Genomic DNA, 16741 nt, shown 5'->3' on the forward strand with positions numbered 1-16741 from the left:
ACAAAAGTGGGGAATTATGCTTAGAGCCCAAAGAAGTAGGGGAGATCCTAAATGAATACTTTGCGTCGGTATTCACAAAGGAGAGGGATGTGTTGACTGGGAGTGTCTCGGAGGGGAGTGTTGACCCGTTAGAGAAAATCTCCATTACAAGGGAGGAAGTGTTAGGGAATATAAAGACTGACAAATCCCCAGGGCCTGATGGAATCTATCCCAGGCTGCTCAGGGAGACGAGAGATGAAATCGCTGGGCCTCTGACGCAAATCTTTGTCTCGTCACTGGACACAGGTGAGGTCCCAGAGGATTGGAGGATAGCTAATGTGGTCCCGTTATTTAAGAAGGGTAGGAAGGATAACCTGGGAAATTATAGGCCGGTGAGCTTGACTTCCATGGTCAGGAAGTTGTTGGAGAGGATTCTTAGAGATAGGATGTATGCGCATTGAGAAAGGAATAAACTCATTAACGATAGTCAGCATGGTTTTGTGAGAGGGAGGTCATGCCTCACTAACCTGGTGGAGTTTTTTGAAGAAGTGACTAGAATGGTTGACGAGGGAAAGGCCGTGGATGTCGTCTATATGGACTTTAGTAAAGCGTTTGACAAAGTCCCTCATGGTAGGCTGGTGCAAAAGGTTGGATCTCATGAGATAAAGGGGGAGGTGGCTAGATGGGTGGAGAACTGGCTTGGTCACAGAAGACAGAGGGCGGTAGTGGAAGGGTCTTTTTCCGGCTGGATGCCTGACTAGTGGTGTTCCGCAGGGCTCTGTATTGGGACCTCTGCTGTTTGTGATTTATATAAACGATCTGGAAGAAGGTGTAACTGGGGTGATCAGTAAGTTTGCGGACGACACGAAAATGGCTGGACTTGCAGATAGTGAGGAACATTGTCAGAGGCTACAGAAGGATATAGATAGGCTGGAAATTTGGGCAAAGAAATGGCAGATGGAGTTCAATCCAGATAAATGCGAATTGATGCATTTTGGTAGAACTAACGTAGGGGGGGAACTATACAATAAATGGCAGAACCATAAAGGGTGTAGATATGCAGAGGGACCTGGGTGTGCAAGTCCACAAATCCTTGAAGGTGACGTCACAGGTGGAGAAAGTAGTGAAGAAGGCATATGGCATGCTTGCCTTTATAGGACGGGGCATAGAGTATAAAAGTTGGGGTCTGATGTTGCAGTTGTATAGAACGTTGGTTCGGCCGCATTTGGAATACTGCGCCCAGTTCTGGTCGCCACACTACCGGAAGGACGTGGAGGCTTTAGAGAGAGTGCAGAGGAGGTTTACCAGGATGTTGCCTGGGATGGAAGGGCTTAGTTACGAGGAGAGATTGGGTAAACTGGGGTTGTTCTCACTGGAAAGACGGAGGATGAGGGGTGACCTAATAGAGGTGTATAAAATTATGAAAGGCATAGGTAAGGTGAACGGTGGGAAGCTTTTTCCCAGGTCGGTGGTGACGTTCACGAGGGGTCATAGGTTCAAGGTGAGGGGGGGGGAGGTTTAACACGGATATCAGAAGGACGTATTTTACATAGAGGGTGGTGGGGGCCTGGAATGCGCTGCCGGGCAAGGTGGTGGAGGCGGACAAACTGGGAACGTTTAAAACTTATCTAGATAGCCACATGAACGGAGTGGGAATGGAGGGATACAAAAGAATGATCTAGTTTGGACCAGGGACGGCCGGGCTTGGAGGTCCGAAGGGCCTGTTCCTGTGCTGTATTGTTCTTTGTTCTTTGTTTAAGATGTTGAGAGGCATAGATCGGGTGGACTCTCAAAGGCTTTTTCCCAGGGTAGAAATGGCTGCTACGAGAGGACACTAGTTTAAGGTGCTGGGGTGTAGGTACAGGGGAAATGTTAGGGGGAAGTTTTTCACACAAGAGGGTGGTGGGCGAGTGGAATCGGCTGCCGTCAGTAGTGGTGGAGGCAAATTCAATAGGGTCTTTTAAGAGACTCCTGGATGAGTACATTGGACTTAATAGGATGGAGGGTTATAGGTAGGCCTAAAAAGTAGGGATATGTTCGGCACAACTTGTGGGGCCGAAGGGCCTGTTTTGTGCTGTAGTTTTCTATGTTTCTAACTCAACTCTATCCTTTTTTTCATATTATATACATTCTTCCAAAGCAAATGGTTCACCTTTTCAAAATTTTATTGTAGTCTGCCTCAGTCACAATTTTCTAGAAGAGAATTCAATATATATTTCCTTTCATTCGTCTAGTGATGATCCAGAGATTATACCTTCAAGGTTTTCCAAAACAATAGAAATACATCTTTTGCTCTTTTATTCTGTCAAAACAGTTTATAATTTTGTCAACATCTATCAGATTCCCTTTGTTTTTGAGTTCTTCACTTAACTACCCATTTTTATAATGGGATAGCCACAATGGCATGTAGTACTCCCAAAGTTGTTTAATCCATGCCTCATACAAATCCAAAATATGTTTTCTCTTTGCCCCTCCCACCTGCAACATGACCCTGTTGGTTACCCAACTTGATACCAATTTTTTACACCGGTCCCAGGCCTTTAATCTACCCAGACATGCCCACAGTATGTTTTTGTTTAGCAGTTGGCATCCATGGGTAGTAATAAAGGGAAATAGTTGAAAACAAGAAGAAAGGGGTTGAGGTCAGAAGTTCACGGTAGACTGGGGAGAAGCTGAAAATGGTGCTTTGGTGCCTTAGCTGGAGTGCAAGTCCAGTGTCATTATGATTTCTGTGCTGAGAGAAAAGAACAGCAGTAACTGAGTTAGAAGAGGAAGAGTGTCATGTTGAATTGACAAAAAAGAAGCTTGCCAGATTTAATTGTTGAGCAAGAGTGAGAAGATTGCCATTAGGAGGGTTAGAGGAATTAAATGAAGAAGTTGGATGGGATGCAGTGTCTGTGAATTGGGACCGGAAGGTTTGGTTTAAACCACCTTTGTGAGCCAGCGTGGTAGGGATTGAATGTAGAAGTGTGAATTTTGAGCTGTTTGTTCGTTGATGATTTGGCAGAGTTCCAAATCTCACTTTTTGGATTAAAAACGTTAGCTCGGAAGCAGCAAATGCTTACATTGAATTAGAATGCATTCGGTTTTTCTTGGGAGAGAATCTACAGATTTCCCCTAAAATTGACCACCAATTTTGTGCCTTCAACAGTTGTCCATCTCTCTTTTTCCTCTCTCTCTCCCTTTCTTTCCCCCGCCTTGTTTCGCAAAAAAGCTTGCAACCTTGACAGGGCAGTGGGAAGGATTGCACAAAACATCAGGCAGAGAACTGGAAAAATGATGGGGTTGGTGGGAAGGGGAGGTGATGGGAGAACTGGTATTGAAGGAGCATATAGAGTTCGGGAGGAAAAAGACTGTACTTAAGTACTTTCCTCCCAAGGTATGTGAATAAATACCTACCATTTAAGGTACAAAGACAATTCTTTTCACATCAACATGTTCTTGAGTTGTCAGTGATTTGGAGGTTCTGTAAACTTAAGTTTTCTAGGTTAACATGCATAATAAAGCATTTTGAACCACAACTTTCACTGTTACAGTCTATATTGTTTTAATCAAATTAGTTTCATTTCATGCACAGCAGATCCCAAATTGTTTGCAGATCTATTATTTTCTTATTGAAACTATACATTGCTGTACCTGGTATCGATGTGGATCTCTTTGCCGGAAAACAAAGTTGTAATTATTTTTGAATACAGCCAAAATGGCCCAAAGAAGATTATGTTAGTCTATGTGCAATAAAATAAGTTTATTGGTTCCTCTAACTTTGTTAAAGAGAACAGGGAGTCTGTTTTACCTTTTCCTATCCCAGATAGTAAATATGGTTTTAAAAAAATAATTATTTGGGGAAGATTAGTTCATTACATCATTACAAACTTTTATAATTTTCAAAATTTTTATTTCTGACACTTATTGATGAAGGAATAGAAAAGGGAATGCAATAAATGCTATCTATATGATTTTTTAGGAAGAGTTTGACAAGATACTACATAAAAGGCTGATTAATAAAACCAAGGCTTGTGGAATGGGAAGATGAGTGTCAGCTTGGATAAAACAAATTGGCTTAAGGACAGAAGACAGTGAATCATGTAAATGGTTGCTTTTCAAACTAGAGGATTGTTTGCCAGGGTAGTGCTAGGATCACTTTTTTGATATATAAATTACTTAGATATTTGAATACAGAGTAAAATTTCAAAATTTGCGAACAATGAAGGTGATAGAAATCAACTGCTATAGGACATAGGCTAGGTTTACGGGCAGAGAAGCGGTAGATGGAATTTAATTCAGAGAAGTGTGAGATGATGCATTTTAGCAGAAGTGATAGGGAGAAGAAGCATTAGACATAATGGAACAGTTCCAAAGAGTGTACAGGGATACAGGAACACGAGGATCTGGCGGTTTCATGTGCATCGATCTTTGGAGGTAGCAGAGTGTTTAAGATAGTAATTAGCAAAGCATTGGGATCTTGGACTTTAGGTATTGAGTACAAAAACCAAAAGCTATGCCGAATGCTTTATAAAGCTCTAGTTGAGCAGAATTATAGTATTGCATCCAGTTCTGATCACCATACTTGGGAAAGATCTGAGTGCCCTTGAGAGTTACAGGGGGGACTTTGGAACTCTGCCTCAGAAGGCAGTAGAAGTAATTTCACTGAATGTTTTTAAGGCAGAGGTAGATGGATTCTTGGTACGCAAGGAAATCAATGGTTAAATGGGGAGATGGCAATGTGGAACTCCAAACACAAACAGATCAGCATGATCTTCTTGAATGGTGGAACGTGCTCGAGGGGCCACCTGATCTACTTCTGCTCCATTTCGCATATTAGTATGTTATCAGAATGTATTCAAGGTGAGGGATTTTAGCTGAGCAGGGTTTCCCAAACTTTGAGCTGTGGAATTTCTAGTGTTAATGTCCTGGACCTGAACCCCAAAGTATATTATGAAGCCAGATGAGACCCCAACAATTTTTCTATTTTGGCATAAATGTGAGGACAGAATATTTCTTTCCAGGAATGATTCCACTGACAAAGTAGGGATATGTTAGAGCGAAACAAGCCTTATTTTATAACACAGTTTAAATTATTATTCGAACAAATGAAGCAGCTTAACCATTAACAGTTGAACAATATCTAACAATGAAAGGAAGCAACTTTCGAGCTTATGACTGTTCCAGATCCAAATAAGCCCCATTCATGCTTAAATCATAGAATAGAATCATTGAATCCCTACAGTACAGAAGGAGGCCATTTGGCCCATCAAGTCTGCACCGATCACAATCCCATCCAGGCCCTATCCCCCTAACCCCATGTGTTTATCCTGCCAGTCCCCCTGACACTATGGGGCAATTTAGCATGGCCAATTAACCTAACTCGCACATCTTTGGATTGTGGGAGGAAACCGGAGCACCCGGAGGAAACCCGTGCAGGAATGAGGAGAAAGTGCAAACAGACAGTCACCCAAGGCCGGAATTGAACCCGGGTCCCTGGCGCTGTGAGGCAGCAATGCTTGCCACCGTACTACCTCTACTCCACCCTGTTACTGGGGATTTTCACAGTAACTTCATTGCAGTGTTATTGTAAGCCTACTTGTGACACTAGGAAATAAACTTGTTGCCACTTCCTGTCCCTGTTATTCCCCCTCCCCGTTATTCCCCCTCCCTATTATTGCCTGCCTCCCCCTCCTCCCTGTTATTCTGAGTCCTCTTAGAGGATTACGAAGGGAGGATGTGGAACTGACTAGATTTGCTCCAAAGTCAAATCCACTTTTAAATAAGTACAGCTAGCAAACCCAGGCATACTTGCTTTCAGAGAAAGATAGAGGTCCACAAGCCTGCCAATTCCTTCTAACTTCAACCAGGCTTCAGCTGCAACGAATTGCTTTCTGCAAAAGTTTTTTTCCTCTCTGCTCCAGACCTAGCTCTACATATTAACCGCTTCATCAAATGACCTTGTCAATCACTCTCCTCATAAATCCCAGGGGGATTTAAGTAAGCAAAAGTCCTTCAGCTCTACTTAAAATAAACACTTGCATGGTTGAAAGGAATAATTATCCTGCTCTTTCAAAATCTGAGCTGCACTCCTAGTAGACAAGCCGACTGCCTGTAGCATAAAGCTGAATTTTTAAACATCCTCCTTAAACATTAAAAAAATCTGTCAATTGCACTACTATCATCACACTAGTGGCCTCACAAGAACATCAGAGAACTCCAAGCATGCTTGTAACATTGACTCCTTTTTTTGGCCGTGAAATAAGCGTGAACACAGAAATCAAATGTAAACAAGTCTTTTCTAGCTCTGGCTATGTATAAGGAATTATCACAAATACATTCACCAACTACATGGCTCCCTCACATTAACCCCTGGCCAAGCCACACTCCCATGGCCACTTAACGTTAATCCTTGGAGGTAGTACCCACTTTAGGAGTGAGTAATTAAAAGGTTCCCAGGAAAGAAAATTAAGTCTTACTGAAATGATGCATGTTAATTACATTTTTGTCACTTTTAATGGGAGGAATAATGCTGGAAAGTTGATACTCGCATCAGACATGCACATTTCTCTCTCCCTCTTCCTCACACATGCACTCTCCCTCACATAGACATATACACCTGTCTCACTCCCTTTCCTGCCCTCCCCCCTCCATCTCTCACGCCTCATAATAGAGGATGTGGAACTGACTAGATTTGTCAGTATGGATGCTGAGCCAAATGGCCTATGCCATAATGACTCCATGATTAAAATTCAAAACTACAATACCTTTTCAAACCGCACATGTTTATTATGTATGTCAATTTTTAATAAATATTCTGTTTGGCAAAGAAGCCATATATGAATTTGTGTTTTCACAATGACTGCTACGTTAGAACCATAGAATCTGTACAGTACAGAAAGAGGCCATCGAATCTGCAAGGACTCTCTGAAAGACCATCTCACCCAGGCCCTCCAATCTGCCCTACTCCCATAACATTGTGCATTTACCATGGCTAATCCACCTAACCTGCACATGTTGTCAACACGGTAGTTAGCACTGCTGCCTCACAACACCAGGGACCCAGGTTCAATTCCCGATTTGGATCACTGTCTATACAAAGTCTGCACATTCTCCCGTGTCTGTGTTGGTTTCCTCCGGGTGCTCCAGTTTCCCCTCACGGTCCAAAAGATGTGCTGGTTAGGTGCATTGGCTAGGCTACATTCTCCGTCAGTGTACCCAAACAGGCACCAGAATGTGGTGACAATGGGATTTTCGCAGTAACTTACTTGCAGTGTTAATGTAAGCCTACTTGTGACACAAATAAATAAACTTTTAAACTATCTTTTGACACTAAGGGGCTATTTAGTACGACCAGTCCCCCAAACTGCACATCTTTGGACTGGGAGGAACCCGAGCACCCGAAGGAAACCCACGCAGACATGGGGAGGACATGCAAACTCCACACAGACACCAAAGCTGGAATTGAACCTGGGTCCCTGGCACTGTGAGGTAGCAGTGCTAACCACTGTGCCACCCAAAATCATGTTCTATGACCTCGTGATTTATGTTGAAACATGACTGATTTTTTTTTCTCTTGTCTCGGGCATCTTTCAAATTCACCTTGGTACGGCAATCATATTTTTGTGACAAGATGGATTCAGTGCATTTTTTTTGAAACTCTTTTCTTTTATTTCAGGTGCAGAATATACGCCATGAAGGTACATCTACATACAAAATTTTGTTTAATTTGCTTACTCACTTTTCTGTTTCACCATTGCAACCACTGCCATGATGACCATGAACATAACCATGATCATAACCATGCTCCTGAGGAGAACCATATACATAAGCACAATGATTACCAGATCTCTGAGGAGTCGTATCTTCAAAATAACCCCAGCAAGAGCTCTCTACATCATGCAGAAAATAAACAGATATACTACATTCAAAAACTGTTCAGTCGTTATGGTGAGAATGGGAAGTTGACCTTTCATGGTTTAGAGAAACTCTTATCAAACTTGGGTCTCGGAGAAGTTAACGTTGTAGAGATCGAACATGAGCACAATGATCATGATCATGTTTCAGACCTAGACTTTTTAGGGTTGCTCAAACATAAGCATGTACACTCCCATTCACACTCCAATCACACAGCAAATGACCAAACTGTACCAGTTCCCAAAGTGAAAGTCAGGCATTGCAAAAACTCTGATAGCCAGAACACACACACCACTTCGACTACACCCATTGCTCACCATCAACGTCGACGACATCACCACAACCATCATCGGAGCGCTGCCCATTCTGCAGGTTCACAGATTCATAAAGATGGAGAACAACTTCCAGACCCATCAGGTGTTAGCACATTACAGCAGCAACCCAAAAAAAGGTCAAAACAACGCAAAAAACATAGAGGTATAACAAAACAACCAGAAGTGACATTAACTACATCTCCTGAGGAATTCTTCAATATTATGCCTAAGAGTGAACGTGATGGAGATGAGTATCTTCATGCTTCTGAAGACGAAGCAGCTTCTCAGCACAGAAGAAGGAAAGATTTGAGTTCCTCAAAATCGAATCATGAAGATCACCTAGAATCTGAACTTATGTATGATGAGGTGAGGCTGGCTGAGCCAAATTAATAGCATGTGAATATGTTATATTTTACGTATTCTTTAAATGATGATGAAGTCATTTCAGAATGATTCCTCATTGATCAAAGCAGAACTGTTAAATGTAAGCTTTCCCTTTGTAATTAATTGTTTAGGCTTAATTTGTAATATATAATTTTCTTTATCAGTAATAACATGAAATTCAGCTAATTTATCATTTTGGAAAAAGAAAGCTCCAAGCCTTCATAAATATTTTGTTTCTCATTCCCCTGCACCACCTTCCTCATTACCATCACTTAGATCCTTACAAGCCTTTGTGCCAGTTACCATATATTTTTCTGGATCCAGGTCCCTTTACTTGACACCACAGGATTTAGGGAACTTTCAAGCTGCCATTTTAAGAGGAAGAGTAAAAGTTGCAGAGTGATCTCAAGACTCTCTTACAGATGATTGGTGCCCTCCTGCAGACACCTGCAACTGCAGAGAAAAATAACATTCTTTGCTTTAAAATTGACCTGCATACAACTTTATCATGTAATTGTTGCATTATCCCCCTGGATTTGTTTGAGTTCCCATTTAGAGCTGTAAATAACTAAGTCAACGAGCTTAGATCAGTTAATTTTATATTATTTAATACTGAGGCAGAGTGAATCAAATTAGAACCAATTTAATATTGGAAAACAAACATTTCCCCAATATATTTAAGTTGTAAGATGGGAAAAGTCATGCTTAAAAGTGAATTTCTGTGAATGTCGAGGTTTGGCCTCAAATGGTAAAATGTCCAATAAAGGAGTACAGGAAAAGTGGCCAGATGCTCAGAAGTCTTATCAATTTGAGAGAAACGAGGAGAAAATTCAACGAAAATAAATTAGGAAGCATAGGATGGGAACAAAGATTGTCAGAGAAAGGCACTAATGAAAAGTGGAACTTTTTCAAGGAACAATTACTGCGTGTCCTTGATAGGTATGTCCCTGCCAGGCAGAGAGGAAATGGCCAAGTGAGGGAACCATGGTTCACAAAAGAGGTGGAATGTCTTGTCAAGAGGAAGAAGGAAGCATATGTAAGGTTGAGAAAACAAGGTTCAGTTGGCTCGATGGAGGGTTACAAGTTAGCAAGAAATGAGCTGAAAAAGGGGCTTAGGAGAGCTAGGAGGGGGCATGAGAAGTCCTTGGCGGGTCGGATCAAGGAAAACCCCAAGGCTTTTTACTCTTATGTGAGGAATAAAAGAATGACCAGGGTGAGGTTGGGGCCGGTCAAGGACAGCAGTGGGAATTTGTGCATGGAGTCAGAAGAGATAGGAGAGGTGATGAATGAATACTTTTCTTCGGTGTTCACCAAGGAGAGGGGCCATGTTTTTGAGGAAGAGAGGGTGTCACAGGCTGATAGGCTGGAGGAAGTAGATGTTCGGAGGGAAGATGTACTAGCAATTTTGAATAAACTGAAAGTTGATAAGTCCCCTGGGCCTGATGAAATATATCCTAAGAGTCTTTGGGAGGCAAGGGATGAGATTGCAGAGCCTTTGGCATTGATCTTTGCGTCATCACTGTCCACGGGGGTGGTGCCAGAGGACTGGAGAGTGGCGAATGTGGTTCCTCTGTTTTAAGAAAGGGAATAGAAATGACCCTGGTAATTATAGGCCAGTTAGTCTTACTTCGGTAGTCGGTAAGTTGATGGAAAAGGTCCTCGGGGATAGGATTTACGACCATTTAGAAAGATGCAGCTTAATCCGGGATAGTCAGCACGGATTTGTGAAGGGCAAGTCTTGCCTCACAAATTTGATAGAATTTTTTGAGGAGGTAACTAAGTATGTCGATGAAGGTAGTGCAGTTGATGTCATATACATGGATTTTAGTAAGGCGTTTGATAAAGTCCCCCATGGTCGGCTTATGAAGAAAGTAAGGATGTGTGGGATAGAGGGAAGTTTGGCCGATTGGATAGGTAACTTGCTATCTAACAGAAGACAGAGGGTGGTGGTGGATGGAAAATTTTCAGACTGGAAACCGGTTACCAGTGGAGTGCCACAGGGATCAGTGCTTGGTCCTCTGCTATTTGTCATTTTTATAAATGACTTGGAGGAGGGGGCTGAAGGGTGGATCAGTAAATTTGCTGATGACACCAAGATTGGTGGAGTAGTGGATGAGGTGGAGGGCAGTTGTAGGCTGCAAAGAGATATAGATAGGATGCAGAGCTGGGCTGAAAAATGGCAAATGGAGTTTAACCCTGACAAATGCGAGGTGATTCATTTTGGTAGGACAAATTTAAATGTGGATTACAGGGTCAAAGGTAGGGTTCTGAAGAATGTGGAGGAACAGAGAGAGCTTGGGGTTCATATCCATAGATCTCTGAAGGTTGCCACTCAAGTGGATAGAGCCGTGAAGAAGGCCTATAGTGTGTTGGCGTTCATTAACAGGGGGTTTGAGTTTAAGAGCCATGGGGTTATGCTGCAACTGTACAGGACCACATTTGGAATATTGTGTGCAGTTCTGGTCACCTCACTATAGGAAGGATGTGGAGACACTGGAAAGAGTGCAGAGGAGATTTACCAGGATGCTGCCTGGTTTGAGGGTAGGTCTTATGAGGAAAGGTTGAGGGAACTTGGGCTTTTCTCTTTGGAGCGGAGGAGGTTGAGAGGAGACTTGATAGAGGTTTATAAGATGATGAGGGGGATAGATAGAGTGAACGTTCAAAGACTATTTCCTCGGGTGAATGGAGTGGTAACTAGGGGGCATAACTATAGGGTTCATGGTGGGAGATATAGGAAGGATGTCCGAGGTAGGTTTTTTACTCAGAGAGTGGTTGGGGTGTGGAATGGACTGCCTGCAGCGATAGTGGAGTCAGAAACTTTAGGGACATTTAAGAAGCTATTGGATAGGCACATGGAATACTTCGGGATGATAGGGAGGAAATAGCTTGATCTGGGTTTCAGACAAAGCTCGGCACAACAACGTGGGCCGAAGGGCCTGTTCTGTGCTGTACTGTTCTATGTTCTATAAATATCAAAAATTTATGCTGCAGTTAACTGATAGTTAGGTGTGCCTTTTTTCCTTCAGTAATTTTATTATTCAGTGTAATCTGAGTATTTACACTGCTGAGAGGTGGTTCTGTAGCTTTTTAAACTCAGCCAAACATTCCTAATGAGTTCAACTGTCATAGCAAACCATTACTGCTCACAAACAGTGACGCCTACTGAAATGCAAACAGATGGCTATTGATTTCTTAAGCCACACCAGATGGTCTGTCAATCAATGCAGTCCAGGAGCAGCTTTCTGTTTTTATTTTTCCACAGGAAAGCTACAAAGCAGTTTTTTTCAATTTTAAAAGGCTATGAACATTTAAATCATTTGACACCTCAGTTACCAAGCATTGTTTTCTTTATTTTTAATGCATAATAGTACTTATTCCATGGAAAAAATACTCTAATGTATCTCCCACTTCACAAAGGCTGATCAACGTATTTATGCAGGATGGAGCTCTTTAATTAATCACTAAGTAAAAACATATGTAATTTACAATACAGCATCTAACTATTGAAACTGAAAGATTAGGTTTTTTTGTCTGTCACTGGAAGAATTCCAGGAGCAGATAATTTTTTTCATTCTCTGCTTGGGGCTAGGCTTTCCACCACAGTTCACACCACTACTGAGAGGCTGTAGAGCAAATATTCCTACAGAAGGTGCCTTGACTCCACAAAAATTGTGGGCGGGGGGAGTGAGTGAGTGGGCGGGCGGGGAGTGGAAGGTTTGAGGAATGTTTGATTGGACTGCCCACACTACAATAGATTAAGTATGACGAGTCTATGCAGGTGAGCAACTCCACATATAAACTGCCAGAAACGATATGGCCTTACCTGCCATTTTTTAACATCTCCTGAGTTGGCCCAATTCAATGAAAATCCACACCAATGCAATTCATTTTGTATCGATTTGTAAGAAAAAAATTTAAATTTTAGAAATCTGTTATACAGTATGCAAATACATAGATCAATTAGCATCTTAAAGGGAAAGATCGTTTAGTTTAAAATTTTGACTATGAACCACCATGACAACATGCACAACTTTCACCAATATTTTAAAAATATTTTTGTAGTTTTCTTTTCTAATATTTGTGGAGTAAATTGCTAATACTGGTTGTAATGTAACATATGAATGTTGTATTATTAATATCAATGCATATTCTGTTTGCATACCATGAGGTTTTAACTGTATTTTCGGTGTAATATATTTGAAAATTGTTCAATAGAAACAATAATTGGTTACTTTGAATGTTAAACTAATCTGTAGAGTTAAAGAACTTGCTGATTACAAATTATATTCTCTTATTTGGTCAGAATTTTGGAACTTTAAACAAATGTGATCTTTCTAGTGCTTGAATGTGTCCCAGCTGCTCCAGCATTATGGTCTTAGCACAAATTCTGGGATTTCTACAGTGGAGTTTACATACCTATGCCCTGCTTTGCTGTACCAAATTGATAGCGGGGTTTGCATCCAGTATCATATCTTGAATATGGAGCCAGTAGACAATCAAGAATCTGTATTACCAGGTGAGGCATAGAAATGATCTAAAGTATAACTGGAATTTGTTTTTATTCTTACCCATGTGGCTAAAAACCTAAGTGAGCTTCCAAGCATTTTCAGAATCTTTATTTTGTATTTTTTAATATAGTAGGAGACTCTTTCTGGACTTTAAAAATTGCTTCAATCTGTCAGAAGTTCTATTTACTCTTGCAACCCCAACCCAACCTGGCCTCCCACCAAAAAAATCGATCAAAGCGCTACAGAATCTGTTCTTCTTAATGATTTGTTCTTGGGATCTGAAACTTGGCAAGGCCAACATTTATTGCCCTAATTGCCCTCAAAAGTGAGAGTGACCCACCTTCTTGAACTGCTGCAATCAGTGGGGAGTATGTGTACTCACAGTGCTGTTAGGGAGGGAGTTCTAGGATGGTGTTCGATTTGAGGGAAACTTGCAAGTGGTGGTGTTCTTGTACACCTACTGCCTTATTCATTTAGATGACCAGATGCTGTCAAAGGAACGTTGGTCAGTTACTGCAGCACATCTCGGGGTACATATTGTTGTCATTGTGTGCTGGTGGGAATTAATGTTAAAAGTAGTGATTTGGGTGCTGATAAAGCAGTCTGCTTGGATGGTGTAGAGCTTGAGTGTTGTTTGAGCTGGGCTCTCACAGGCAAGTAGAAAATATTCCATCATTCTCATCTCCTTGAAGGATTTTGACCCAGAAGCAGGGACGGAACAATGATATTGGTTGGTATTTTTCAAAAAAGTTGTCCTTTTTGCGGTCTTGTAGAGTCCATGAACTACGTTTATTTAGGGTGTTTTAGATTGCACTCCCATTTTAGTTTCCTTAAAAAAAACTTTGTTACAATTTTGTTTGCACTTCAGTCCTACGCTTTTGATCTATTGGCGTTTGGTGCAAAGAGCGGCGGGGAAAGAGGAGGACCTCCTCGTGAACCTGCTCCTGGGCCTGGCCAAACTTGCCATTAATAGGTCCAGGCAGCGGGCAATCAAGGGGATTGTCCGATCTGACTGTCTGCCCCTCTACCATGGATATATTCATGGCTGGGTGTCCCGGAGAAGAAGAACACGGTGTCCATAGGCACCATCGAGGCCTTCCGTGCCCATTGGCTTCCTGGTCTGGAAGGGGCTTCTGAAGGAGATTTGGTGAGTTGCTGCAGTACATGCTGTAGTTGGTACACACTGGTGCCACTATGTGTCAGTAGTGGCGAGAGTAAATGTATAAAGTGGTGGATGGGGTGCCAATCAAACGGGCTGCTTTGTCTTGGAGAGTGTCAACTTCTTGAGCTACACTCATTCAGGCAAGGAGAGTATTCCATGACGTTCCTGATTTTTGACTTGTCGATGGTGGACAAGTTTTAGGGACAGACTTGCTGCAGAATTCCCAGTCTGTAACCTGCTCTTTTAGCTATACTTTTTATATGGCTGGTCCAGTGAAGTTTCCGGTTAGTGCTGGCCCCCAGGATGTTGATGGTGGGGCTGAATAAAACCTACATTTTGTAGATAGCCATTGCCTGGCATTTGTGTTGCACAAGTTTAACTTGTCACTTACGAGTTCAAATTTGAAAGTTGCCCTAGTCCTGCTACATGCAGACACATATTGCTTCATTATCTGAGGAGTTGCAATGCCCATTACAGTTATCATTATAATTATCTTACTTTCTGACTTTTATGATGGAGAAAGTTCGTTCATAAAACAATTGAAAATAGTTGGGCCTACGGTACTAACTTGAGGAACTGCTTCAGCAATTTCCTAGAGCGGTTCTGATTGGGTTTCAGTAATGAAAACCATCTCACTTCATGCTAGGTATGACTCCAGCCAGTGGACAGTTTTTCTTGTGATTCCCTTTGACTTCAGTTTTACAAGGATTCCTTGATGTCTCACTTAGCCAAATCCTGTTCAAGTGTCATGTCACTTTCACCTCACCTCTGGAATTCAGCTCTTTTGTCCATGTTTGGAGCAAGGCTTTAATGACACCTGGAGCTGATGTTCTGGGTAGAACCCAAACAGGATATTGGTGAGTTAACTGCCACGTGATAGCACTGTTGAAGACTCCTTCCATTACTTTGCTGATGATTGAGAATAGGTTGAAGGGGTGTTAATTACAAGATTGGACTTGTCCAGCTTTTTGACTAGGCAGTTTGTGTAATTTTCAACTTTGTCAAGTACATGCCAGTGTAGTAGCTTTACTGCCGCATCTTGACTCGGGGCTGATATCTTTTTTTGTGGTTAATCCATACTGCATTAGACACTTCGATCAAATTGTAACTTTAACTCCATATTCCCATCTACCATCAATAACCTTTCACACTCTTGCTTATGAAAAATCTCCCGAGTCCTACCTTTAAATATTCAAAGACTGTGCTTCCACTGTCTTTTGAGAAAGTGTTCCAAATACTCGCAACCCTCTGAGAGAAATAATTTCCCCTCATCTCTTGTCTTAAATAGATGATCCCTTAACTTGAAACAGTGAGAAGCTAGTTCTACCTTTCACATCCACATGATTTTCCACTTACAAAGCATGGCTTTGTGAGTGGAAAATCATGTCTCACAAATTTGATTGAGTTTTTAGAAGGGGTAACCAAGAAGATGGATGAGGGCAGTGCAGTTGATTTTGTCTACATGGACTTTAGCAAGGCCTTTGACAAGGTACCGCATGGTAGGTTGTTGCAGAAGGTTAAATCTCACGGGGTCCAAGGTGAAGTAGCTAAATGGATACAAGATTGGCTTGATGACAGGGGCCAGAGGGTGTCTTTTCAAACTGGAGACCTGTGACCAGTGGTGTGCCTCAGGGATCAGTGCTGGGCCACTATCATTTGTCATTTCTATTAATGATTTGGATGAGCATATAGGAGGCATGGTTAGTAAGTTTGCAAATGACACCAAGATTGGTGGCATAGTGGACAGTGAAGAAAGTTATAGAAAAATAGAAAAACTACAGCACAAACAGGCCCTTCGGCCCACAAGTTGTGCCGAACACATCCCTACCTTCTAGACCTACCTATAACCCTCCATTCTATTAAGCTCCATGTACTCATCCAGGAGTCTCTTAAAAGACCCTATTGAGTTCGCCTCCACCACCACTGACGGCAGCCGATTCCACTCGCCCACCACCCTCTGTGTGAAAAACTTCCCCCTAACATTTCCCCTGTACCTACTTCCCAGCACCTTAAACCTGTGTCCTCTCGTAGCAGACATTTCCACCCTGGGAAAAAGCCTCTGAGAGTCCACCCGATCTATGCCTCTCAACATCTTATACACCTCTATTAGGTCTCCTCTCATCCTTCGTCTCTCCAAGGAGAAAAGACCGAGCTCCCTCAGCCTATCCTCATAAGGCATGCCACTCAATCCAGGCAACATCCTTGTAAATCTCCTCTGCACCCTTTCAATAGTGAGGCGACCAGAACTGAGCACAGTACTCCAAGTGGGGTCTGACGAGGGTCTTATATAGCTGCATCATTATCCCCGGACTCCTAAACTCAATCCCTCGATTGATAAAGGCCAACACGCCATACGCCTTCTTAACCACCTCCTCCACCTGCGGGGCCGATTTTAGAGTCCTATGGACCCGGACCCCAAGGTCCTTCTGATCCTCGACCGTACTAAGAGTCTTTCCCTTTATGTTGTACTCCTTCATCCCATTTGTCCTACCAAA

General features: G+C 42.1%; 1 protein-coding gene across 2 annotated transcripts in view; it reads left to right on the forward strand.

Annotated features, from left to right (window-relative positions):
- Positions 1–16741, forward strand: part of slc39a10 (solute carrier family 39 member 10) — an 86202-nt gene that overhangs the window by 28558 nt on the left and 40903 nt on the right. For both annotated transcript variants that reach the window (XM_078228626.1, XM_078228627.1), the window contains exons 3-4: positions 7640–8558; positions 12915–13092. In XM_078228626.1, coding sequence (XP_078084752.1) covers positions 7656–8558; positions 12915–13092 — 1081 coding nt within the window. In that variant the 5' untranslated portion in view covers positions 7640–7655. The remainder of the gene's footprint in view (positions 1–7639; positions 8559–12914; positions 13093–16741) is intronic.

This window comes from Mustelus asterias, chromosome 14 (genome assembly GCF_964213995.1).
Source record: "Mustelus asterias chromosome 14, sMusAst1.hap1.1, whole genome shotgun sequence".
NCBI lineage: Eukaryota > Metazoa > Chordata > Chondrichthyes > Carcharhiniformes > Triakidae > Mustelus > Mustelus asterias.